General features: G+C 45.4%; 1 protein-coding gene across 1 annotated transcript in view; it reads left to right on the forward strand.

Annotated features, from left to right (window-relative positions):
* DCHS2 (dachsous cadherin-related 2) overlaps window positions 1–27,631 on the forward strand; it is a 224,659-nt gene that overhangs the window by 89,422 nt on the left and 107,606 nt on the right. Inside the window, exon 3 of the mRNA XM_074993969.1 lies at window positions 806–1,037. Within this exon, the coding sequence (XP_074850070.1) occupies window positions 806–1,037 (232 nt within the window). The remainder of the gene's footprint in view (window positions 1–805; window positions 1,038–27,631) is intronic.

Below are 27,631 nucleotides of genomic sequence, written 5' to 3' on the forward strand. Positions count from 1 at the left end.
AGTATCCAAGGCCCTGTGTGTGTATGTACATATGTATAGGATGGATTGTCAGAACTGCCTGAAAGTGTGTTGTCCTCTAGCAGTTACAGGTTGAACCTCTCTAACCTGGTACCCTGAGGACCTGACCAGTGCTGGATGAGAGAATTTGCCAGACTGCAGGAGGTCAATATTGTCTTGCACATTACCAACAATTCCACTGCTTACTGGGCTCTTGGAAGACATGTATGGGTAAATTTACCTCTAAATAACAGCACAGAACATCAAGAGCCAGTAAACGGACTTTATGGGACTGCAGGAAGCTTGGCCACACTCATGATAAGTGGTCATCCGACATACTAAAATCATTCTGGATTATGGATTTTGCTGGGTGAGACAGTTCCAGATTATATAGTTCAGCCTGTAGTGTTTTGAGAAAATGGGCCCTAATTCTAATACAGCTAGTGGAAGATCTCTTTTTGTTCAAGTGCAAGAGATGTGTTCTTGAAGAGAAAGGGCCTGATCCATATCTCTGAAATTGCACAAAGCATCATCAGCGATGATTGTGAAATCCTATGTGCTTGGATGTACAAGGGAGAATAGCCCCTTAGTGTACTGCACTAGCTGACACAATGGAGCTTCATTGAAAATACTATTTACCCCCCAAATTCAATTTTCTGGCTTTTATTGGTGCCCTTTGCTTTTAGCAAATGTTTTTACTGTTCAGTTTCATTGTAGATTGTTTTTTTATTCCAGCAATGCTTTGAGGCATGGACTTGTTTAAATGTAGTTGACTGAGTTTTATTTTTTTTTCTGCTTTATTCAACAGGGCGGGCTAAGTGCCCAAGCTTTTGTTCGGATTGAGATAGAGGACATTAATGATAATCAACCTGTTTTCAACCCAGCCACCTATGAGACAACCATCAGTAGTCAAACGAACCCAGGAACAGAGATCATCAATGTCATTGCCACAGACAGGGATTCAGGGGCATACGGAGTTGTGACATATGAGCTGGTTCCAGGAGAATTTTCTTCCCTTTTTACAGTGGATACTTCTTCAGGTACAATATGCACGTAAGACACAGAAGTTATAAGACACCCCTTGTCACATTTTTATTTGACATTTAGTTTCCTTGTTTAGAATCAGATAAGAAGAATAACAGTTAGATCCTGTGGCATAAGTGCAAAATAGTTTTAGGTTTTTTGTTTTGTTTTCATGTTGTTTGTTTTGTTTTATTTTTGTGAGAAAATGTTAAGTGACCTTTGCGTCTACTGCAATAAATAGAGCTCCAGAATGTGCATTACGTGAAGTGGAATGACAATCAGCTGATCTCATTTCTCTAGCATTTCAAATTGGAAACTAGAGCATTTTGGCCGTGCACCAGATGTGCAGTAATTACTTTGTAAGGTATCCTAATACTTAAGATACTAAACATTTTTTACTGAGGGACAGTTAGTTTCTCTCCTACCCCATGAAAAAGAAGCTGCCTTCTCCCTCCATGACTTCTGTCAAATGAGACCTTTCCTTGTAGCCTTTCCAAAGTGTGCCACAACATTTCCCAGCATGCTGACAGCCTCATGCTACATACCAGTTTCTCTGACTTCTGGTTCCACATCTCTGCTTGACTCAGCTGTTGGCTTCATCGGTGTTCTTTCCTGCTCCTTACTTCCAGACCTGACTATCTCCCTCATTCTTGCTTGAGTGAAAGGTCTGGAACCCACATGTGGTGGCCTTGAGGGAAGCCAAGGCAAGAGTGCATTCTAGATAGGGTAAAAGCAAGTTGGGATTAACTATTCCTAAGTGCCTTTAATATACCTTGCCTTCACAGAGCTCACTCTTTTTATCGCTGCCGGGACAGCAGACCCTGATGATTTTTGTAACTCTGGCAAACTCTCCCATGCCTAATGGATTAAACACTAGGGTGTCTAACCAATGCCCAAAGTATACTGATCATTTAATATGTGCTTTTAATACTTGGGAACTAAACCAGAAGTACAGTTCAACTTGAAATCTAGTATACATATCCAACCAGAAATATATCCTGACTGTCAGTATTCTTTCCTGATAGACTGCCATTTAAGATTAGTTAACTTAGAGATAGGGGTTTATTTCGTAAGTTTTAATAATGTGTTGTGAGGTGTGTGTATTAGATGTTTGGCATGGAAATCATCATAAGGAAATACTCTGTTCTTCCAAAATGGTGTCGATTTGCATCTTCTGACATAACACCTAAAATATTCCGATGAACAGAAGAAACTAGTCTTTTTAGGATGTTGGCTCATTTATCGTGGGTATTTCATAATTTACTTTAATTATAGACCAGAACTGCTTGTCAAATGAGTCCCTCCAGGGTATAAAGTATGCCAAAATGTATATAGGATCTCTGCAATCATTTAACTGATTGTTTCAGAACTGCATCAGTTGTCTTGGCAGAGAGAGCCCCAGTAGGTTACTCAAGAAGAAATGGCTTTGCAATATTCCTTTCTTTAATGACTTCTTTTCCCTCGAATTGTGGTTCTTTATCCTGATTTTTCCAGTTTGGGTGTTTTGTATAAAGTAAATATCTCCTTTAATCATGAGAAACACTTACAATATCAGTAGCTTGTGGAATGATCATGGCATTTTATCAGAGACCAAATTATGAAATAACCTGATGTCAATATTACTCGTACTTACAAATGAAAAGCCATTTGTGTTGAAGAGACTATTTCCAATCATATAGCACTTTTAATCTAATTGCATTTAATCAGACCTTATGGATAATTCATGATATCTGGCTGTGTTTTATTTTAACCTATTAATATTAATGCTGACTTGCCCTTTTTTGTAAAGGGTACGCTTTTTCCCTTTTCCTTTCTTTCATGTCTACCTGAAGCAGTGTGTGCAATTACTGGCAGATTGAAACTGTTTCTAAATGGTTGGTGATATGTAAGTGACAATAGCCCTGGTGACTGTGAAGATACTTCCCAGATGATCCTCCTGGGTTAAGTAGCTATGAAATTTATAAGTATTAAGAACCTGAAGAAAATTCCATGTCTTGCTATGTGACAGCACAAAAACTTGAGCTCCCCTTCTTCCTTGTTTTCTAAGCGGCAGGGAAGTGACCAGTTGCATTTAGGATTTTCCTTTTCTATAAGAATCTTCTGCTTCCGATGTTGGGGGTATTCACTGAGAACTCTTGAGTGTTTCTGCTGCTCTTCTCTCAAGGGGTTGGAAGGAGACTTGCTTCAGCTGTCAAGCGGCCTGCAGTGATGCAGTTTCATGGGGCAACGATGTGCAGAAGCTGTCAGAAATAGAACTTGGATAGCAAGAATGGGAAGGGGAGCAAACGTCTATTATCTCTTCTCTCCCATGAGCTATTCAGGACTGTCATTTTTGTAGACTTCACTTTGGACTTTCCTTGAAGCCACCGTCCATGGCTTGTAAATTTTACAATATTGTCGGTTTTTGACATGACAAGTCTCATCTTGTTTGCTTTTGTCACTAGCAAAGAAGGGATTTTATTTTCTATATTCTAGCATTGCTTATTTTTATATTGCAAAGAAGGGATTAGGGAGATGACAGTGTTGTATGGGAATGGCAGTGGAGGTTTGGGTCAGGATATATTTTACCAATCAATTTCTTAATATATATTTGATAACTGTAATTGTTGAAGATGTGTTCAGGGGTTAGGCAAGGTAGTTAGTTACCTCAGTCTTTTTGACTTATTTTGTAAGTCCTTATGTAGATTGTCTTCCTTTAATACGTATATGGGACAGACAATGACATTTTCAGTTGTAGAAAAAGACATTACCAAACCACATTTTTAGTAGCTGAGTATTATAGTAATATAATAAAACTCATGAACCAGATGAAGCTGTTCTTTCAGCCAAATGAGATTTTTATTTTACAGTGCCCAGGATGTGTTTGTGTGTTATTGTAGCTCAGCTCAGGGACAATCTCAAATAGCTGTATGTACGATTGATTGCACTTGCCAAAAAAATAAAATTTCCTTTCTGCTTGCTGAATAAAAAAATAAATGGATAAGGGAATTTTAAAAAGCTCTGCTTGCTGAGTATCTCTTCCTGCCAACTTTGGCTTTTCTAAGGAAACTATATGACTGTACTGTCAAAAATGCAAGTTTTGCAGTAAGCAATCTTTGTTCACAGTACAAGTAATCTTCATGATCTGTTGGTCATAGCAATTGATCAGTACCAGTATCAGGTTGGATCTGTTGAAGCCAATAGGAAAATTCCATTTATTTCAGTGGGCCCTAATTCATTATGTGGCTTCTAGAGCAGTTGGAAAAAAGATTTTCACTGGACTGACAGACATAGGCAGTGCAAGAACTAGTGGAATTTTAAAAGACAGGATCAGTGGCATTTATGGGCTTTTTTATATTTTAAATTCTTCATCATTAGGAATATTTTAGTGTAAATTACATTTCTTGTGCTTCTCTGTATGTAGATATTAGAATTAGCCATTTTTCATTTAGCTAATGACAGATTGTTCCCAAAATAAATCATTTGGAAGATTGTCAGGAGAAGAGTACGCTGAAGAGCTATTCAGGCTAGGAAGTTGTCTAAGCTGTATTTATCTATTTTCTCAGCAGTCCCTACCTCCATCAGTTGGTTAACAGGTTAAATCTACTGCTTAACTAGTTAACCAGTTAAATGGGATTTTACATCCCATATAGACTGTACCCTTAGACTCTCCAGCCCATCTTGCCTCTGAGGCAAACTGGGCTTAGTGGTAATGGTCACAAACAAAAAATTGCACCACATCAGGTTGCTCCCACTTTCAGGAGACTAGCCATTTAGTTCAGATCAATTGGTATTCCAGATCTTACACTAAGGACTTTACTGACACCAAATACTATAGTAAACTATAGGTTTATTACCTAAGAAAAGAAATGAGAAGTGTTGAGAGCTTAAAGCAGGTAAAATATATGAATACGTGAATCAGAGTTTGTAGATCCAAAATGATAGCAGAGATGCAGTACTCTGCCAGCTTCAGTCTTATTTAGAGTAACACTGAGGAATATTTCAGTTATTCCACAATGTTAGGCTATGTCTACACTGCAAGAGAAGTTCAACTTTATTAATATTGATTTTGTCATTCTGGAATTAATAAGTTTGAATTTGAGCATCCTCACTTCCCACACACTCCTCAAAGTCAACTCATTGCTGTCACGCTCAAATTGGCAAACATAAACTGTTGCAGTAATGCATTGTGGAAGTCTGTCCCACAGTTTCCTCATCCCTGTAGCATTCTCGGTATGCTTGCTGGTCTTTTATATCATCTTCCCATGTTGCATTTTCCTCATTTGCCTCGCGTGCTAGGCAAACATCCATTTTTCTCATTGAAAGGAAGGAAAAGTAGGGCATCCACACAGATGGCAAAAAAGTTTACAGAAATGTCTTTCTTCTGTAGCTGAATTCTCAACTGGCCATCCCCCTCCTGTGATTGTATCCAATCCCTGAAAATAGTACAGGGACCTGTACTTTATTCTCAAAGTTAGAAGAAAGAGAATAGAAGAGTCTAGGAAAAAAGATTTTTGCCTTTTCTGAAAATAATACAGGGACCCTGAAAAACTTGAAGAAAGAGAAAATAAAGTTTTTCGTAAAAGATTGTTGCTGAGTAGAGTCTTTTCGCTTTCTGGTACGTGGCGCCTGTGGGGAAGGAAAGGGGGTTCTCTCACAAATGTAAACCACTTAGATGAAGTTTCTCAGTGTCTTATGCGAACACAGCCCCCACAACATAATATAAACATTTTGCAGGGGAAAATGTGTGTAAAAGTAAAGAAAAATGGAAACGGTACCATTGACATCTCTTTTGAGCACTGCTAACACAAATGAATTGGCCGGAATCTCTACTAACACATTTAACTCTTGTTCACACACAAATGAATTAGTCTATAGCTTTGGCCTGAGTTGGTCGGTCAGTGTCACAGATGCATATTATATTTAGAGGCATGGCTGAACAAGTAATTACATTTTGTGGGCCTTAAGCTGCAATTGACATCATGACAATAAACCTAGGCAACAGCAATTCCAAAAAGCTGACATTAACTCCTCAATTTATCATCTTGTCACTACAGCAGCATTATTTATTGGATAGCTGATGGAACACACAAATTGTTTCTCATGGTTTTTTTTTTTAATTACTATTTTATTTTTTCCCAAGGACTAGAGTTCATCTTGTAAAAAGTCCTTCCTGAGAGATGCAGAAAGACCTAGGATTACTCTGTCAGTTTTTTCAAGACACTCGTGATTTGAGGAGATTATCTTAAGTCTGCAAAATACATTCTGAGCATTATTTTGATTCAGTGTGACATTATTTTGAATTGCAGAACTTGGTCTAGCCCAGACTTTTCACACAGTGCTCTTTCTTTGTTCTGAAACATGCACCTTCATTGACTACCATGAAATGCCTGATACGAATCATAGAAAGACAAAGTAGTGAGGTAATATATTTTATCAGGCCACCAGGTGAGTGGCAGAACAAGGAGCAATGGTCTGAAGTTATAGAGGGAGAGGTGTAGGTTGCATATTAGGAAAAAACTGTTTCACCAGGAGAGTGGTGAAGCATGGGAATACGTTACAGAGAGAGGTCCCTCTGGGGGATACCACCACCGTACCCCTCTGCCTTGTGGCAGATGCAGCATACTCCCTCCAGCCCTGGCTTATGCGGCCCTATACAGGCCACCTCTCTGACAGCCAGGAGCGCTACAACACCCGCCTCAATCATGCCCGACAAGTGGTCGAGCGAGCCTTCGGGAGCGTGAAAGGCCGCTGGCATTGCCTCCTGGTACACCTATATGTGAGACTCCCAAACGTCCCCCAGGTTGTGGGGGCCTGCTGCACACTCCACAACCTGGTGGAAAGCAAGGGGGAGGCCTTTGTGCAAGGCTGGGCACAGGAGGCTGCAACAGCCTACCGCTGCTCCAAGCTGCCAGGCCCACCAGGACGGGGTCTGGGTCCGGGAGGCCCTAAGGGAGTACTTTCACCAGGGGGCCCAGTGAGCGACCCCCACCATCCATCCCTGCACCCCGCCCCAGCACCCACACCTCACCCTCACCAAAAGCACATGGGACACAGGTTTTTGGGAAAGATAAAACTGTCATTATTTACAAGACAAACAAAAATGTCACCTCTTTTTGGCAAATAATAATATTAGCAAAAAGAACAGATTAATGAAAATAACAACTATGTACAAGTGGGGACATCTCTACAAACTATAATGGGGGGTCATCTATAAATAATTATATACAAGGGTGGGGACAACTATTTACAGGGAGGAGATGTGGGCAGGCCACCCATCAGCCCATCAGTCTGGGGCGGGGGTGGAAGGGCGTGACCCCTGTCGCGTCCGGCTGGCCGGTCCCCCTCTCAGCCGGGGTCCCCGGTGAGGCTGGCTGGGGGCTGGGAGCACAGGGAGGTATGGCCGAGGTGGGTCCATGGCCCCGGGTGGCTCCTGCTCTGAGGAGCTGGTGGGTGGGGCAGCGGGTGGGACAACAGCGGGCGGGACATCAGCGGGCGGGCGGCAGGGAGGGCAGGATGGAGGACATCGGGGGGAGGCAGACGGGCTACCAGCTCCTCAAGGGTATCGGCCACCCGGTTAAAGGTGGCCATGAACTTGCGCCAGGCCTCCCAGCGCCAGGCGGCCTCCCGCTCCTCAAATTGGAGCCTCCGCTGCATGAGGTCCACCTGGCGCTGGAGGGTGGCAGCCACCTCTGGGTTGTGCGTGGTGGTGCGGCGGTGTCGTCCCCGGGAGTGGACCCAGACTGGGGCAGGCGGTGTCCCCGACAGCTGGTGCTCCAGTGGTCTGGGAGGGCTGTCGGGGACGATGGATGGTGCGGCTGCAGAAATAGGGGGAAAGGGAGGCTGTGAGTACCCAGCCTTGACCCGTGGCCCATCCCCCCCAAGGGCCTGTGTCCCCGCCCCATCCATCCCCCATTGGTGTGTGCAGTGATCCTGTGGGTGGTCCCCTCCAGTGGTCCTCCCCTCCCACTGGGGGTGGGGCACGGCACTGTCTGTGGGTGGAGGTGCTGTTGGGCACTGGTGGCTGTGGCACCGTCCCTGTGCTGTGGATTGCCCAGGCCATGTCAGGCTGGGGTGTTGCGGGGATGTGGGGGGCCCCCGGTCAAGTGGTGCCCCCGTCCCATGCTCAGGGGGTCTGTGCCCTGTGGGGTACGTACCTGATGGTGCACTGTCAGGCTCCGGAGATGCCCATGAGGCAGACACCCGGCTGGAGCTGCGGGACGGCACGTCCAGCACCAGCTCCCCCTCATCGCTGGACCACTCCATGGCTGGGGTGGAGAGTCCCGGCTGTAGGCGTGGGGGGGCAGGCCTGGTCTCCGGTCCTGACCCTGTCTCTGAGGCCAGCTGGGGCTCGTCGGCTGTGGTGTCAAGGGTGGCTGGGGGGGAGGAGGTGCCCTGGGGCCCAGGATAGCCCTGAGCTCCTGGTAACAAGGGCAAGCGGCGGGGGCAGCCCCAGACTGGCTGGCCAAGTCCCGGGCCCGAGCGTCACCGTGCTGCAACTTCTTGACCTTCCTCCTGACATGGTCAGGAGTGCGGGCAGGGTGACCCCGGGCAGCCAGGCCCTCGGCCAGCTGGGCGAACGCCTCCATGTTCTGCCGCTTGCTCCCCATGACATGCAGCACCTCCTCCTTCCCCCAGAGCCCCAGCAGGTCTCAGAGCTCAGGGTCTGTCCAGGAGGGGCCCCGCTTCCTACCGGCCGGCTGGAGGCCTTGGAGCCCTGGGATGGCCCGGAGGGGGAGCTCTGGGGGTGCTCTTGTGGCTGTCTGGCTGCCACGATGTCCCTCTGGCAGTGCAGGGACACCACATGGCAGGGCTGCTGCGTGCACGCTGCCAGCTTCCTTCTACGGGGTTTCTGGGTCCCTGCGGCTTTAAGAGCCGCTGAGTGCAGAGACCATAGAGCCCCGCAGGGGCTGGACAGAGCGTCTCAACCCCTCAGCTGATTGCCGCCATGGAGGACTCAGCTATTTCGAAGTAGTGGGACGCGGATCGCCTACACACACCCTACTTCGACATTGAATGTTGAAGTAGGGCGCTATTCCCATCTTCTGATGGGAATAGCAATTTCGATGTCGAAATAGCACCCAGCGCGTGTAGACATGACGGGTGCTATTTCAACGTTGTGCCAGCTACTTAGAAGTAGCCGGCTAGTGTAGACGTAGCCAAGTAGTAGTATTAACGTGAAATGCACTCATTTGTGTGGGGAAATGTTGTTGTTTTCAATTCCAGGTGAAAAATTGAAATTTAGTGGCTGCATTTTGCCTGAGTCCATATACTTGTACTTCACTTCCTCATTCTCTTCTTCAGTTTATATTCCTTGCTTTTGGCCATCTACTTCATGATGCACAATGTATTCCTATCTCATAGGGCTGGAAGGGACTTTCAGAGGTCATTGAGTCCAGTCTGCTGTAGGAGCTATCACCATCCCTGATAAATGTATTTATTTTTAATCTATTTGCCCCAGATCCCTAAATGGCCCCATCAGAGATTGAACTCTTAACCCAGGGTTTAGCAGGCCAGTACTCAAACCACTGAGCCACCTCCTGATTGAGCCCCAGGGTGAATCGTGTGAGTATCATTGTGGTAGGTGTAGTGCAGTCGAAAAGCTAGTTCATAAAAAAGTGTAAAGGCATAGAACACTTGAACCACCATTTCTGTGGAATTGCTGCAGTATATTAAACAGATACAGGTTAAGGTCAAACTGACTCAAAATGAAACATTAAGATTTGGTTCCACACACCAGAATAAAATGTTTCAACTGGAGTGTGTCAGAAAGTTTTCTTTCAATAAAAATGGTGAAGTGAAATATTTTGACATTTTAATTGATTTGTATGGTAAAAATTTGGTATCTTAGTTTTTTCATCCCAATTTGAAATGAAAATAAATGTTGAAATATCAAAAGCTGCTGTGGCACAGAAATTCTGGGGTTCACTTTACCCTAATTATTAAGTAGTATTTAATACATTCCAGATTGTAGACGACATCAAGGTGAAACTGGGGTGTTTACTTCTTTTAAAGAAAATAATGTTATTTATGACTGCCAATGATGTTTTCATACTATAATTTATTATAGGAAAGATTAGTTTGCTTAATTTTTAAACGATTCCTTGCATTTTTGTATGGTATGCAATAAAATAAAATTGCTACACACATGAAGGGGTTTGCTTGAGTAAAGACAGATTTAACATTATGAATGATTTATTTTGGAATATTCAGAGGCCACAGTTGTGGGGAGATTGTTTTTGTTTTTACTGCAAACCTTTAAATGTCTCTTTCCCCTATTTTGCATAAGTAATTGATAGCATATTGCATAACACTGAAAATCCAGGGACTGCGTATGACAGTAAGTTTGCATGTTAGGTTTTCACCTCAGAAAACCTAAGTCTGTGTTAAGTCAGGGAGGAAGAATGGGTGGATGGCCTCCACCTAGTCATTATTGATATGTATCTTCATCACAAGGCTGTCGCAGAACTTAATACAATTGAGTTTGATTATCAGCAAGGACCACAGGATTAGATCATAGGAGTAGTGTTTAGAGAATTTAGAATAGTAGAGTTTGTAGAATGTCATGAAAAAATTTACATTGTGCCAGCCCTTGTAGATGGTTCTATTTCTTTTCAAGATCACTAAGATGCAATGGAATCAACCAAATAGAGAATAAAAAATTAATAAAGCCATGTGTTGAATAAGCTGTGGTGTGATGATAGGGAGATATGTGCATTTATAATGCATTGTACTGCAACATGCTGCATATTGCTTTACAAAACATCTTGTAATTCAGTGGATGCTACATCTATGAATTACAGGATTTTACCAAATGGCAGATGTAGCAGCCATTCCACTGCTTCAGCTGGGTAGTCTACAACAAGCTGCTTACGTGGCCTGACTCAACAAAAAGGAAAAAATGGATCAGACAATGCTTGTACAAAAATGTAATAGATAGATAGTACATAGGCAACTAGAATATAATCCAACTACTACCTAACCAGCCAGCAAGGTCTGCTTTCTCCTCTCTTCCAGTCTGGCAATATTGGACTGATCCTCCTAGTCAAAATTCCCCTTAGCTATAGTGCTTCAAAGCCAATTTTGTAGTCTCAGAGAGCCTTGAAGAGTGTTTTTCAGTTTTTTGCATTTGGCTGACTGGCATCTTTCAGAGATGAGGGATCCCCAGCTTTGTGTCTCAGCTCTGGGAAAGGAGGGAATGCTAACTCTTTCTGACTTAAAGCAGCAGGTCACACAAAAGAATAAGTAGCCTTTGGAAAACCTTCCACTACATTGGACTCTCGTAAAGGAGCATAGGGGGGCAGCAGAGCAGGATGATGTGGAACGCTGTATAGTGCCTTCTTTGAAGGGGATGAACAAAGAATTCCATAATTATGTTTCATTGTCTTCAGGGACCATCTCTTTGTTGCATACCTTGAACAAAATGCTGTGTCTGGAGCATGCTGGAATTTTTTGTCAGCTTTAATGCTGGGAGCTATTTTAGCATCTGTAAGTCTGACAGCTCAGGAAGGCAGTTTTTGCTGAAAGGATTGTTGGTTAAGCAGAAATGATTTCGGAGAACTTCAATAAGTTAAGCAACTAAAAAGCACTGTTTGAATTCTAATATCTTGCTGCGCAGAAGCAAGGTTTTGGCAGTTCAGGATCCATGGACTGTTTTCTTGCAACAGAACTACACAGGAGTGCAACATTTCCATGTAGGAGATTGGCTGTTCATCATCAGCCTGGATTCCAGCACGCTCATCCCGTGCTTTGAGTGCTTTTGGTTGCCTATTGAAGCCTTGTTTAGAAGTGCTGTTCCCTGTTTTTTTCCCTATTCAGAGAACAACCGGAACGACTTCTGTGTTACATTGAAGGGAACAGAAGTATATCTTCAGGAGACTGCATGTTGTGTTTCTCCTGCTATGTGTTGCAATACTCTGCTTCACAAAATGGCAGCTGTACTTTCTGAAATGGTCAGACTTCTTTAAAAATGCAAAGGTACAGTACAGCGAAAACAGTAATACAGCAGTCAGTTACATATTTATTTATTTATTTGTACTACTGTAGCATCTAGGAAACCAGATCAGAAGTAGAGCCCCATTGAGCTAGTACAGGGGTTAGCAACACCTGGCACTGATGCCAAGAGTGGCAGGCAAGCCAAATTTCATTGGTATGCGAGGTGGAAACTCAGCCCTGCCCCTCCTTCATCATGCAGCCAGGGACTTGCTCAAAGCCATGTCCCCTGTGGATCAACAAAAGACTAGCTAATGGTACAAACCACCACCTAAAAGGTAAAGCTCTGCATTTAAATTTATTTATTAATTAAGCTGTTGTAAGCAGAACTATTACTGACTTTAAAAAGTATCTCCAGTACTTGGACTGTACATAGAGGTCCAAAGGTCAAATTTTGGTATTCCACCTCAGAAAGGTTGGTGACCCCATGCTAGTACATTGTGCTAGTACTGTATATACATATAACACAAAGTGCCTGCCTCAGAGAACTTAGTCTAATTATGCAGTAAGAGACATCCAGTGGACACTGACAAAGAAGGTCTGATTTGACACTTATCAACATGATAAGCAGCTGTTTCAGCACTCCAGCTACGTAACTCCTGATAGGTATTTTTATAGGAATAATAACAAAGGAGAGTTTTATGAAGCTATATAGTACACAAGAAGGAAAGTAATTGTCATTTCTTCTTTGAGTGGTCCCCATGGGTGCTCCACAGTAGGTGTCGGGCTCGCCCCGGCGCCGCAGATCAGAAATTTCCAGCAATCTCCATCGAGTCGCGCATGCGCCAATGCGCGCTGGTCCTTCGCGCACTTATGGTCACATGCACGATCCGGTCCCCGCCAGTTCCTTCTCAACCGCCAATGGCTGCAGACAGAATCCACTCCGGCTCCAACGCCTGAGACAGATAAACTCTGTTTTATTTATTGTTAATAGTTGTAAGTTGTTGCCTAGTTATTATAGTAGTTTATGTTAGAGTGTATATAGTTTAAAAAGGAAAAGAGAGTAAGAAAAAGGATGGAGGTGGCCGCCTCCGGCGGGTCCGCTATCTGAAGGCCTCGAAAGTTATCTGTTAACTGTTATCTGCTACCGGACTGATTAACTGCTAAGTGCCCTGTTAGCACTTAAAGACTTTAAAGCTCAAACAATGTCCTCGCTGGGTTTTAAGAAATGTGGCTCATGCCGGGAGGCCATGCCTGCCTCAGATGGATATAGCAAATGTATTCGGTGCCTGGGGAAGCCCGTGTCCCCCAGAAATGCCCTCATTGCTCTAAGCTTACAGCTAGAGCGCGAAAGGACAGGGAAATGAGACTCAAAATGTTTCTGTTCGACAAGGCCCTCCAGCCTGGGACATCGGAGAAGCCTCATAAGGAGGGCTCTTTGGGCTCGCACAAGAGGAAGGCGGCTTCTCTGACCTCCTCTGTGCAGGAGAAGAAAAAGCTTTCACCAGCTCGATCCCTGCCAGTTACTTCTGCGAGCGGGACGAGCGGAGCATGGGGCCTGAGCCCTCTGGCCTCTCATAGCGGGAAGGCTGCGGCACATGTGCCCATGCAGGGGCCTCCAGCTGTTAAGGAGGGGGCACCGAGGGCTCTGCAGGCGCCGGAAATGGCGGCACTGGCTTCCACGGCACCGGCTTCCACGGCACCGAGCCTTGCGGCACTGATGGCACCGGAGCGAGGGCACCTGGCACGGGGCCCAATGGTGCCGGAGCAGACTACCCGTGCGGCACCATGGGCAGCGGAACCGAGCACGGCACTGACTATGGTGTTGAGCTCCCCGGCGCCGATGGGAACACCTGCGGTGCCCGAACGGGGGAAAGCGAAGACCAAGACCCGGCACCGCAGTCCTTCCCCAGAGATCGTTGTGCTGCCATTATCACATCGCTCTCCCCCAGAGATTCATCGGGCAGCAACTCCAACAGCCTGCCGCAGACTTCCATCTCCATTCCTTCAGCCGCCATCCTCCGGGCTTAGACACTTTTCACCAACCTCCAGCAGGGATCCCTATGAATACTATCACAGAGGATCCCCACCTTTGTCAGCGTCATCTCGATGGTCACGTCCTTCTACACATCACGTCTACACTTTCAGGTCATGGTCCAGGTCCCCATCACCGGGCCCTTGCCCCTGTTGTTATGGCCGCCCTTACCACATGGGACATCGGCACAGGGGATCTGGATCTCGGGGTAGATCCCCGTCAACGCCTCATCGACATCACAGCACACAGTCTCACCCTGGGGGAACATCACAATTTTCCCAGTCAGAGAGTGGTTCAAAGGATCTGGAACCCCATCCGGAAACCTCAAAAGAACAAATATGTGAACAGAGTCAGGAACCCGAGGATTTAGAGGATATGTATCACAGCGATGCCTCCTCATCCTCCCCAGATGAAGCAGTTGTTCCTGGAGATATCTCTCCCCCAGATGACCTAAAACAGTTCAAGAGTTGTTCAAAAGGGTTGCTCAAACACAGGACATTCAAATGGCAGAGGTGCAGGAGAAACACCATAAGCTCCTCAAAAATCTGAGACCCCCGGCTTCATCCAAGATCGCCATCCCATTAGATGAAGTGATTATGGAGTCAGCCACCAACATATGGCAGACTCCGGCCTCCATCCCTCCTACAAACAAGAGGGTGGATAAGAAGTATTTTGTCCCTGCCAAGGGCATGGAATTTCTGTTCAGTCACCCACAGCCGAATTCACTAGTGGTTGAATCCTCGCAGCACAGAGCCAAAACGTCCCAATACAGGTCAGGGGGCTCAGACAAGGACACAAAGAAATTAGACCTACTTGGCAGAAAGGTTTACTCATCATCTACCTTACTGCTGCGAATGGTGAATTACGCTGCTCACTTGTCAAACCATAATTTCGACAATTATTTGAGACTCACCTCCCTCATGGATTTTCTTCCAGAGGACAAGAAGCCGGTCCTCAAAGTGATCGTCCAGGAGGGCTACGCATCTTAACGAGCAGGAGTTCAGATTACCTTGGACGTAGCGGACACAGCAGCTCATGCCACAGCCACTGCGGTAGTAATGCATAGGGAATCGTGGCTCCAGACGTCCGGGATTCCCAGGGATCTGCAAGTAAAAATCGCAGATCTTCCTTTTGATAGGCAGAAGTTATTTGCAGACTCAACTGACTTGGTCCTACACTCCAGCAAGGACTCGAGAGCTACACTTATGACCCTGGGTATATACACCCCGCCGTACAGGAGGAAGAAGCATAACATACAGGCGTTATGCTTATCAACCACAGCGTACTCAATATCAATGGGGGTATGACCAAGGGCACCAACAACAGCCACAGCAGTACAGGGCCCATAGACATCGCCCCCAGCAGGGCCACGCCCCCTCTGGGCAAACCATGAGACAGCAGGTTTGACGGGTATGTCGGGGACTGCAAAACCAAGACCGTCTCTCAGTGCCAGTCTCAACACGTTTTACCATCAGCTCAAACCATTCTACTCTCAATGGCAAAGCATCACCGTGGACAGATGGGTATTGGAGATTATAGCCACGGGGTACACAATCCCTTTTCAATCATTGCCACCACCGAAACCTCCCACCAGGTCCTTTTTCAAGGATCCCTCTCACCACACGAAGTTAAAACAAGAAGTGGACCACCTCATGTTCATAGGGGCGGTGGTTAGAGTACCGGAACAATTCCAGGGGAAAGGCTTCTACTCCCGGTACTTCCTGACAGAGAAGAAGACAGGAGGTTGGAGGCCAATCCTGGATTTATGGGCCCTCAATCGGTATTTGCACAAGCAGCGTTTCAAAATAACTACAATTGCTTCCATAATCACGGCACTGGACGATGGAGACTGGTTTGCAGCCCTCGACTTACAGGATGCGTATTTTCATATAGCAATTCATCTGGTGCACAGACGTTTTCTCCGATTCACAGTAGGCAGAGAACATTTCCAGTACAGAGTTCTTCCATTCGGTCTCTCTTCGGCACCCAGAGTTTTTACCAAAACCCTGGCGGTAGTATCAGCGTATCTACATAGACAAGGCGTCTTCATTTTTCCATACCTAGACGACTGCCTGCTGAAAGGAACCTCCAAAGCGGAGGTCTTATGAATAATACACATCACCACAAACACATTTGCCTCGCTGGGCCTCATCATCAACCTCTCGAAGACAAAGACCAAGCCCACGCAAAATATAGAATTTATAGGGGCGCGAATAGACTCTGCTACATCAAGGGTATACCTGCCCGATGCCCGTTTTCGCGCCATCAAATCCCTGGTACAAGTAATAACGTACAGTCCCGCTGTCGCAATCCTAACATGTCTACAGCTGTTGGGGCACATGGCGACCACCACGTTTATGGTACAAAACGCCAAACTGCATATGCGACGCCTGCAGCATTGGTTGGCGAGCATTTACAAACCAATAGCCCATACCGTTCACAGGATAGTATCACCCACAATGGAGGTGCGAAGGTCACTGGCATGGTGGGCAGACCCCAAGAACCTACTAGTAGGGGTGCCTTTCCGCCAACCACAAATTACCGTTTTTCTCACAACAGGTGCATCCCATACGGGATGGGGAGCGCACATCGGCAACGGAGTCACTCAAGGGTGTGGTCCCCTGTGGAAAAGACACTGCATATAAGCATACTAGAGCTCAGAGCAGTGTTCAATGCGTGCAGGCATTTTCGGAATTACCTGCACAGAAAAGTAGTCGGGATAAATACCGACAGCACCTCCACCATGTTTTATATAAACTGACAAGGAGGGGCCAGATCTCGTGTGGGTTTGTTCCACGAAAGCACATCACTGAAAAAATCATTTTGTTAGTTTTCAAAATGTTGCTGTTTTGTTTGGTTGGAGTACAGACTAACATGGCTACCTCTATGTTACTGGTCTTCCCCAGCCAAACCACAGCATTGGGGTTACTGTCCCCCTGCAGAGCAACACAGATGGTAACCAGTTGAGCTTTGGGAGGGCTAAGCACCTAGGAAACCAAGCCCCAAGTGGAACCAAAATACCACGTTCTTCTTCTGGTGATTGCTCACGTGCATTCCAGTTTGGGTGTGTGCTGGCACATGCCCAGTTGCTAGAAGCTTTTTGCCCTAGCTGGTAGCCCAAGGATCGGTGCAGCGCCCCCTGGAGTGGTGCCCATATGGCCGCCCATATATGCACTGCCTGCCCCGCCCCCTGCTCAGTTCCTTTTCGCTGCACGGTCGGTTGCTGGAGCTCCCTCATTGTTGAGCGTTCACTGGTGGCCTTTATTGTTAAATTAGTTGTTAGTGAAAACAGCTGTAAATAGTTTAGATAGTTGTCTTTCATTTGTAAATAGTTTCACTTAGCGAGCCAAAGGGGGACTTTAACCCCTCTTGGCGCTAGGGGATGCCTGGCTCCTAGGGGTTTAAAATCTGCTCAAAATGTGGCAAATGAATGCCCAAAAGCAACCCGCCTAGGGCTTGCCTGAGCTGCCTTGGTGAGGCCCACCTCTGGGAGCGCTGCTCTATTTGCCAGGCCATCAAGCCTAGGACTCTGAAAGACAGAGCTCAACAGCTGAAGGTACTACTAGTGGAATCAGCCTTGTGCCCGGACATTTCCCCGGCGGGAGCTCAGAAGGCCGCATCGTTGGTGCAGAGTGCTCCGGCACCATCGGTGCCGTCTGAAAGCTCCTGGTGGCGAGAGCAGGACTCGGCGCCTAGCACCTCCCAGCTCCATAAGAGCCAGTCCCCGGTGCCTCGCAAGAAGAGGAGGCGTGACCAGGGTCGATCCCATGAGAGTAGGAGGCGACGGCAAGCATTGGGAGAGTCTTCTAGATCGCACAGTGACCAGGGTCATCAAGTGCAGGCGTCAACTTCAGCGTGAAGCAGGAACCCGCGCTCTGCCAGACTGTCCTCGACACTGGAGGCCTTTAGTGCAGCGCAAGGCCTCCTGCAGATCACATGATGCTGCTGCAGATGCCACACTGGGAGCCTTCATCACCTTAGGTACAGACATCTGAACAGTCTCTAGGGGCCCCGGCATGGTTCCTGACACCAGTGAGGCCACTGCAAGCAGTCGCCTCCCTCAGTGCCCCGCATCAGATGGTGCAGGAGCCAATATGTGCCATGGGACCTTTGGCACTGCCGTGGTCATTGGCGTCAGAGTCGGACAATTTTTACTCCATCCCAGCTTGGAGTGGGAGTACAAGATCATCCCAACACAGTGGACGTTGACACTGGCCCCAGCGCCCCTCTGAGGGGGAGGGCAGTTCCCCTGAAGGTGCCCCACAATGGCCTTTCTGGACCTCATGGGCGATCCATGAGGCACAGGGGCAGGCTGTGGAACTCCTGGCTAGGGAACCCGGCACTCCCCAGGTGCCGAGATCAGCACCGACTGCTTCATTGGGAGTGCCCCCAAGAGAGCAGGTGGAGTCATCGGCACCAGCACTGGTGCAGTTGGCACCGACCCAAACATGGGCACCACCCCTGCAGGCACCGGGACCTGTGGTGCAGTGGGCACCAGCACTGACAGAACTGGTGTTGTCCCAGGTGCCAAGTGGCCCCCTTGTCACGGCACCTCACTATATGCCAGTAGGGGGCCCTTCACCCCAGGTACCGAGCACGGCACCATGAACCATGGAGGTACCTGAACCCTCAGCACCGATGGGCTTGGAGGGCGCGATGCCCTTGTCCTCGTCCTCCCCACATGAGGCATTGGCTGGATCCTCTGCATCCCCGGTAATGGACGATGGAGGAGCGTACCAGCAGTTATTGAGAAGGGTGGCCCAGAGTCTGGAGGTGGAGGTAGAAGAGGACAGGGATGAAATAGACCTTCTTACAAGCATTCTCTCAACATCTGGACCTACCAGGGTGGCATTGCCCATTATATAGACAATTGCCAACACAGCAAAGACAGTGTGGCAGACCCCAACCTCAGCCTTACCCACGGCTAGAAAGAACGAGCGCTGGTGTTTCCTCCCAGCCCAGGGCAACGAAGATCTGTTCACTCACCCTCCCCCTGACTTCCTGGTCATGGATGCTGTGAACAACAGGCAGAGGCAGGGGGCCCAGGGGCCCTCCCCTAAAAACAAAGAGGCCAAATGGTTGGGCCTGTTGTTAGCCAATGGCCTGGTGAGATATCACATATGCCTTCACTTCATCCGAGTCTTTAACTGCTAGGACAGACAGTGCCTTCGCAGCAGGCAGCCAGGGTGGCTGACGGATGCCCCAAGGATTCTCACCCGAGTGTTTAGCTGCTAGGACACACAGTCCCTTTGAAGCAGGCAGCCAGGGTGGCTGATGGATGCCCCAAGGATTCTCACCTGAGTTTTTAACTGCTAGGACACGCAGTCCCTTTGCAGTGGGCAGCCAGGGTGGCTGACAGGTGCCCCAAGAGTCTGTCCCATGGAGGCGACACGACTCAACGTCTGGCCCTCAGTGCACCTCACCAGTGACCATGCTAATACAGCCAAGACCGGCCGGGGTTCTTTGTTTATGTTCAGTTTAGTACACTAACAGGACGAGTCAGGCTGAAACTTAAGCAGTTACTATTTATTAGACAAGAAAACTTAACTCTTACAGTTACAAGGCTATTGCTTCACTTCTTTGGTTACAAGTAACTTACATATAACAAAGTAATTTAGCTTATAGAGTTATTGTTGAGTGCTTGCAAAAGAAACACATAGCAGGTATAATTCTCACCTCTGCATTACCTGACTTCATGAAAATGATGGAAAGGGTCAAACCGCAGGTTCGGGCCCCCCTGCCAACATGGCACCTTAATTTGGTATTGTCTAGGCTTATGGCTCCTCCATTTGAACCCATTGCCACTTGTTCTGTGTTATTCCTTAGCTACAAGGCAGCATTCTTGGTGACCATTACCTCAGCCAGAAGGGCGTCAGAGCTCAGGGCCCTGACAGTGGACCCACTTTATACGGTGGTCCACAAAGATAAGGTCAGGCTGAGACCCCACCCAGCATTTTCGTCTGAGGTGGTCTCCCCCTTCCACATTAACCAAGACATCACCTTACCAGTGTTCTATCCAAAGTTCCATGCCTCCCCTAGGGAGCAGAGCTTGTACACTTCGGACGTCCAGAGGACGCTGGCCTTCTATATGGACAGGACCAAACTCTTCCGGAAGTCACAGCAGTTGTTTGTTGCAGTGGCAGACAGGATGAAGGGGCACCCAGTCTCCTCTCAGTGGATCTCCTGCTCTCAGTGGATCTCCTGGATAGTGGCCTGTATCAGAGAGTACTATAAACTGGCGGGGGTTCCCCCTCCCCCGATCAGGGCTCACTCCACCAGAGCACAGGTGTCCTCTGTGGCCTACTTGGCCAGGGTCCTTATCCAGGACATCTGCAGGGCAACCACTTGGTCCTCCATTCACACGTTCTCATCGCACTACGCATTAACGCAGCACAAATGGGAAGGTGCTACAGTGGGTAGGGCTCTCCTACGCTCCTTCCAGGGCTCCGACCCCCCCTCCTAGGCATTGGCTTGCATTCACTCAACTTGGAATGCACATGAGCAATCACTCGAAGAAGAAGAGACAGTTACCTGTTCTGTAACTGGTGTTCTTCGAGATGTGTAGCTCGTGTCCATTCCAAAACCCTCCTGCCTTTGCCTCTGTTGGAGTAGCCGGCAAGAAGGAGCTGAGCGGGGGTCAGGGCGGGCGGTGCATATATGGGCGGCCATACAGGCGCCACTCCAGGGGGCACCGCACCGACCCTAGGGCTACTGGCTAGGGCAAAAAGCTTCTGGCAACTAGGCATGCACTGGCGCACACCCAAATTGGAATGGACATGAGCAACACATCTCAAAGAACACCAGTTATAGAACAGATAACTGTCTTTTAATCCATCTTGCTTTGTGTAAAGAGTTTTACACAGAGAAGACTCATAATGAGGTCCACCCCCTTTATCAATGAAAGAGACTTGCACAGTAGTTGCTCCCCTCATCTCTCAATTAACAATTATTTATACTGGGATTGATAATTTTTTTTTGCTCTTTCCGTGAAGTGAAGAAGAAAAGAAAGGTTTTATGAATAGCTGCAAGCTCAAATAAGAAAAGCATTACCTCATGATTTTATAATAGTCATGGGGGTCTTGAACCCTCAGGATGGGAGTGATGATAATCACAATGATAGAACCATGGGAAAACATGGGTTTGGTACTTGAATGAGAATGGAGAGATGCTAGAGAAATCCTGTACTTTATACAGTCTTGTCATCAGAGGTATACTCTTTCCTCACCATGAAATTCACAAGCTAACGTGGTGCTCACTAAATGGTATGTATTGTAATCAGATCGACCACTTGATGATCAATGGAACATGGAGATGCTCATTATTAGATGTCAAGGTGAAAAAGAGGGGCTGATGTCATCAGTGATCACCACCTTGTGACAGCATTCGTAGTCTGCGTCTACGCTATTGAAAGGGGCATGTTAATGAGGCAGTTTGAAAGATGCTAATGAGGCGCTGACATGAATATGCAGCACCGCATTAGCATGATGGTGTCTGCCTGCAATTCAGAAGTGCTGCTTTCAGAACGCATGCTGCCTGCGTAGACTGGGGCCTTTTGAAAGAACAACCCTGACTTCGAAAGTCCCAGAAGAAGAAATTAGCATGGAGATAATAAGATCCTTGAAAAAGGGTAAAGCTCCAGGGTACAACAACTTCAATGCTGAATTGTTCAAGACAGACCCAGAACTTGCAGCCGCTATTCTCCAACCATTCTTTACAGCAATATGGGAAGGGAACCAGGTGCCAGAGGATTGGATGAATGGAATTATTGTTAAGATGCCAAGAAAGGAGCACTAAATGACTGTAACAACTGGCATTGAGTTTCTGTCCTCTCAATGCCAAGCAAGATCCTCACTAAAATAATTTTTCAGCAGATCTCAAATGCTGTTGACAAATCACTGAGGAAAGAACAAGCAGGCTTTCACAAAGGAAGGGGGTGTGTAGATTTTGTACTTCATAACGTCATTGGTTCTCCCATCCAATGCCTTGCTCATTGTTCATCAGCTTTATTGATTTTGAAAAAGCCCGTGGCAGCATTCATAGGAATAGTCTTTGGCCCATTTTGGGAGCATGTGGAATACCACAACAAATAGTACAGCTCATCAAGAGTTTCTTATAACAATTTCACATGCAGCACCGGAAACAATGATCCGTGCTTTAAAGTTAATAATGGAGCAAGGCAAGGACGCGTCATGTCTCTGATGCTTTTTAACTTAGTCATAGACTGGGTTATGTGACGTACAATAGAAGATGAGCCAGGAGGCATCAGATGGTCTGTTTTCTCCATACTAGAGGACCTTGATTTTGCTGATGGCCTCGTGCTGCTCTCCTGTATGCATTGTCATATGCAAGAGAAGACAAATCGCCTCTGCACCTTCGGAAAACAATTCGAACTAAGAGTTAACCAGAGCAAGACAGAAGTCATAACCCTAACCACTGTTGTTAAGAATAAAATTAGGATTTAAATTGTTGCAAATGAAAACAATCAGATCAAAGTAAGTGACTAAGTTAAAAGAAACAAAATCACCAAAATTATTATTAATTAATTATTAATCCACAAAGAAGCTTGCTATATTCAAATTCTTATCCTCGCAGCTGTTCTTGTCACAAGTAAATAAGTTTCAAGTCAGAGCTGATCTTTAGTCTGACCTGGATCTACAGCTTCTTCAGAGATCTTTGTATTCTCTTAGGCAAGGTCCACACTAAAGGTTTTTCCCCGCAAAACTGGGCTTTCGTCAGGAAAAACCTGTGGAGCTCCCCCACACGTGTGCTTTGTTGGCAGTTTGTTGACAAAACCTGGCACATCTGCCAGCAGTGTTATTTTTCCTGTCCGTTCAGATAACAGCTGTGTAGAAGCTCTGGGGCCTTTTTGTCAACAGACAGGGCTTCCAGTTCACCGGGCAGTCTTGTTTGTAGAGCTTCTGTTCGGCCATTCGGTCAGGAGAGGGATGGGAACTCTGGCTGCTCTCTGTCGACAGAGTGACTTGCTCTTTTGATCCACTTTTATGTGTTGATGCAATCTGTCAACAGCAGTTTTGTGGGGAAATCCCATCTGACAGTCACTTTTGTCGACAGATGTTTCTCATGTAGACGTAGCCCGAAGGTGGAACAGGTGGTTTTAAAAGCCAGTTGAAGACAAAAGGCTGACTGCTTCCCATTGCTTAAGTAGACTTCCCGCCTCTGAGGGCAGGAACCCTTTGTTTGACACCCACCATCCCCATGGAAATAGAAAATACCAGGTTCAAGATGGATTCCTGTACCAGGTGGTTTGGTCACGTGGCCTTCTTGGACCAACCAGTTTTTGCTTATAGAACAAACACAGCCATTTAAATGTTGTTGGTTTGAGTACTGAGTCATCCTATTTCCTGAGCACCAGTATTGGCCCTCCTTAGCACATTTAGAATTATAAAAAGATCCATGCTTCATATTTCTAGCTTCACATACAAGAATGATACATGCACAAAAATAGGATGTACCGATTCAGCAGATTGTAACTGTAAAATTGATATGTTGCATGGTCTGTTTTGCGTAAAACATCTTTGAGTTATCAGTATACATAAGCTAATTTTCATAAAGTGTGAGGGAGAGCACCATGATAATTGTGAAATACTGAAGTATGAAAATTTTGTATAAGAGATGACAATACTTTTGTGAAACAGAAATTTAAATGCTAATGTTTAGTTTTCCTAACTAAGTAGTAGTAACAGTTTGTGGAGGAGAGATTTTTGATGGACTTCAGAGAGTGTTTAGTGAATAGTTGTCGAAAGGAGGAGTGTCAGGCCTAATGGATGGAACAATTACAGTCATGCCTAGTGGTCAGTACTGAGGCAACAACGGCAAGCACTTCTGGTCCAGTGGTCAGGGTCGGGCGTCAACAGCAGGTTCAGAATAAAGCAAGATGGAACTGGGAACCAGCCAGGAACAAGAACAGGGCTAGAGCACATCTGGTAGCAAGGTTGCAGTAGGTGCAGGGGTGGAGCAGACTAATGCCTATGAAATGTGTCACCCCTCTGGCAAGGAACATTGTCACACTATGAAGTCATGGGAGGCAGGCTGAGCTGCTGTTTCTTCAGTGAAGCTTATACATCTTCTCTGAGACACACCATGCAAGCTCCTGGCTTATGGATTGGCTGGAACCTGGCATAGAAATAACTTATCATTGCGTGTGCCTTAATCAGTGATGTTGAAGGATGTCTCATAACAATCACTCGTCTCACAATAGACGCAAAACCCAAATTCAGAAAGCTAACGGAAGAATAAGCTGATACGCAGACAAATATTTTAAAGTTCTAGTTCTTTGGCATCCAGTTGTGTCTGGCCACTGTAAATAAACTGGAAGGTAGGAAACATACAAGGAAGCATCCCTCACTGGCTCCACCTAGCCCAGGGGTTGGCAACCAAAATAGTAAGACGACTCATTTTTTTAGTAAACAACTCAGTAATTCAAGAGCCATGGTGCGTGTGACTATGAGATGATCCTTAATAAATAACGTCAAACCATACTTTTTGTAGCCCCATTTTAAGAACAGCTCTTACACAATTTGTAATAGTAACAGAGAGAAAACCATGCTAGTCTATATACTATCAAAACAAAAAAGCAGTCAAGTAGCACTTTAAAGACTAACAAAATAATTTATTAGGTGAGCTTTCGTGGGACAGACCCACTTCTTCAGACCACAGCCATAACAGAACAGACTCAATATTTAAGGCATAGAGAATCAATGGCTATGGTCTGAAGAAGTGGGTCTGTCCCACGAAAGCTCACCTAATAAATTATTTTGTTAGTCTTTAAAGTGCTACTTGACTGCTTTTTTGTTTTAACAATTTGTAATATGGTACATGTTTACTGCAGGGTGTTCACAAAATCTTTACATATTCTATTTCCCCACACTTTACATTTGTGTGTTTGTACTACAATCTTCCTGACTTTCACTTCTGAACCTTCTCTCTCTCTGGAGGACACTAGATGTCATCTGATTCCACCAGTCAAATAAGAATAAGCATATAAAGACAACTATGTAATGTCAAACAAATACACTGCATTCATATAAATGAAATGAGACATTTAGTTATTTTTAGCATCTTAAGTATGCTCATAAAATGTTTTCAACTTATCACTATTTTCAAAAATACACACTACTACTGTGAGTTCATATCAGTGAAGTGGGACATTTAACTATTTTCAGCACCCTAAGAATATTGATAAAGTTTTCAGCTTACTGCTGTTCTAGTGTGATTTCTGCTGCTGAGTTATTTTGGAAGTTGTTCAATGTTTGGAAAGTAGGCTGTTGTTTTCATTTTCAAGCGGGACTGTAGGCTTTCATCATTCATTTGGCTTCTCAGTTTGTTTTTTGTAACATTCATATCTGAAAATACTTGCTCGCGAAGCTGTACAGGATACCAAATGCATCTCTTTTCATGTTAATGTGTAGGCATCTGGTGAAGAATTCGAAACTTCAAACAATTTGGTCTTGTCTTTTTAAGATCAAGCATTTCCGTCTGTCTGTTTTGAAGTGCTAGGGTAGATTTCTAACTTTCTAGAGCTTTGATTTCAGGCCCCGAGCCTCTGAATTTAGAATTCCGCATGTCCTTATCCTCCAAATCAGCCAATGCCCGTTCCACATCTCTTGGTCAACTCCTGTGAATGTTGAAAAGTTGAGTACAGAGGTATCAGCTTCAAGGGGTTTCAGCACAAATTACAAAGTTGCCTTTTCCTCTGTAAATTCCTGAAACTTCCCCACAAAGGCTTTTTGCATTTTCAGTATCATGCTTTTAGGTCCACAATGTTAAGCTCAAACTTTGTTGCCTCTTTGAATTGTTTTAGTTATGGGAAATGAACCAGCAAACCTGTTCCAATGTCTCTCATAAATAATGTTAGTTTTCACCCAAGTGATAGGAGCTCTTCTGACGGCAATAGAGCTGTGTTTCCTTTTTCTTGTACCTTTTTGTTAAGGCCATTTAAATGTTAGGTGATGTCCACCATGAGGCAAAATTTCTGTAGCTACAGAGGATCTGTCAGCTGTGCATATTCACAGCCCTTTTCCTGTATGAACACATTTACTTGTTCTAGATAGGCTATAAAATGTGCACGCACATTTCTCCTGGAAAGCCTCCCTACCTTGTTGTTCTGGAGAAGATCGGAATATTGGCAGTTGACCTTTTCAAGAAGTGCACAGAACTGCTCCTGGTCCAAGTCTTTTCCTAGAAAAAAAGCCCTGGAAAATCATATTTAGCTTCCAGGTTTATCATTTCTTCTGTATTCAAAGTGGATATTTTAGTGAGGCTATCTTCTTGATGGCAACCGTAACACTACACTGCAAAATACGTGTTGTGAAGTACTAGTTTAATAACTAACGGTCAGGAAATAACAGCTTTCTTGGGGGAATTTACAATTTGGTTTACATTCTATTTGCTATAACAGACACAGGTCTAGCTTGAAAGAATGAAGTTTATAAAGCTTGGCACTCAGGCCCTTTGGCCACTGCCAGAACTATTTCAGCACACATTTGAAAGATGTATGTATCTGCTGCTGCTGTTGTGCCAGGAAATCTCTTATATACCAACCTTCAATTAACATTTTCCTTCCTACACCTATATGACTATATGGAGAAAGCATCCTACAGCCCCTTCTGTCTGCATTCTTATGCTAAAATTTCATTTAACTTCTACAAAAGAAAAAACAAAAACCAACAAATACACATACAGAAAATATCTAGATGTATAAAAGTTTAGGCATTGGCATAATAGGTGATTAATTTATAGACCTCTGTATCAAAATGCTTGTTTGCTATGACATTCAAAAATATGAAGTGGGATACAGAAAATGTCATTCAGATTTGACTAGCGTGGCACTCTGCATACCAAAGGGGCCAGTACTTGGATTAAAAGGAGGCTAAACCCCTCAATAATACACACAGCCTAGCCAGCAGGCAGATTAGTCCTTTTAGCTTCCAGGGTTATTAATGAGCCAGATACTATTCATTAATGCATTACTCAGTGGTTTGAGCATTGGCCTTGTAAACCCAGGGTAGTGAGCTCAGTCCTTGAGATGGCAATTTAGGGGGCTGGGGCAAATAGATTAAAAAAAAAATCTGTCAGGGATGGTGCTTAGTCCTGCTGAGAGCACAAGGCATGGACCTCAATGACCTCTCAAGTGCCCTTCCAGTTCTATGATTTATGTATACCTCCATATCTCTCTACCAAGTACAATGCTTCCAGTGCGTACACCTGCCAAACAAGAAAAGAGAAGAGATAATACTGTACATTCACACACATTTGTATTATAAGTGATACAGTGCTGTACCTTATATATAGGTCAACACACATTTTAAAAAAGAAAACTGAAATTAAACGTCAAGTAAAGTTGGCATAATTGAAGTGGGGTTGGAATGGCCTTAAAAAAGAGCAATATTGAAAACAAAATCAGAATTTCAAACTGAATGAACTCAAACCTTCGCATTTATACTGAGTTTGGATGGGCTCCCTTTATATCTCATTTGCAATGAGAAATTTGCCAATAACAAAAAAATGCAACCTCAAGAAGCATATTCTCAAAAAAACCCACCGCTTTTGCTGAACAGGATTTAGTTGGAAGTGCCAGGAAAAAAGCCATGGAGGAGCTGTTAGGCAAAGCAGAGCAAAGTAACACCACTGTTCGCTAAATGGGTG

Source organism: Carettochelys insculpta, chromosome 4 (assembly GCF_033958435.1).
Source record: "Carettochelys insculpta isolate YL-2023 chromosome 4, ASM3395843v1, whole genome shotgun sequence".
NCBI classification, from domain to species: Eukaryota; Metazoa; Chordata; order Testudines; family Carettochelyidae; genus Carettochelys; species Carettochelys insculpta.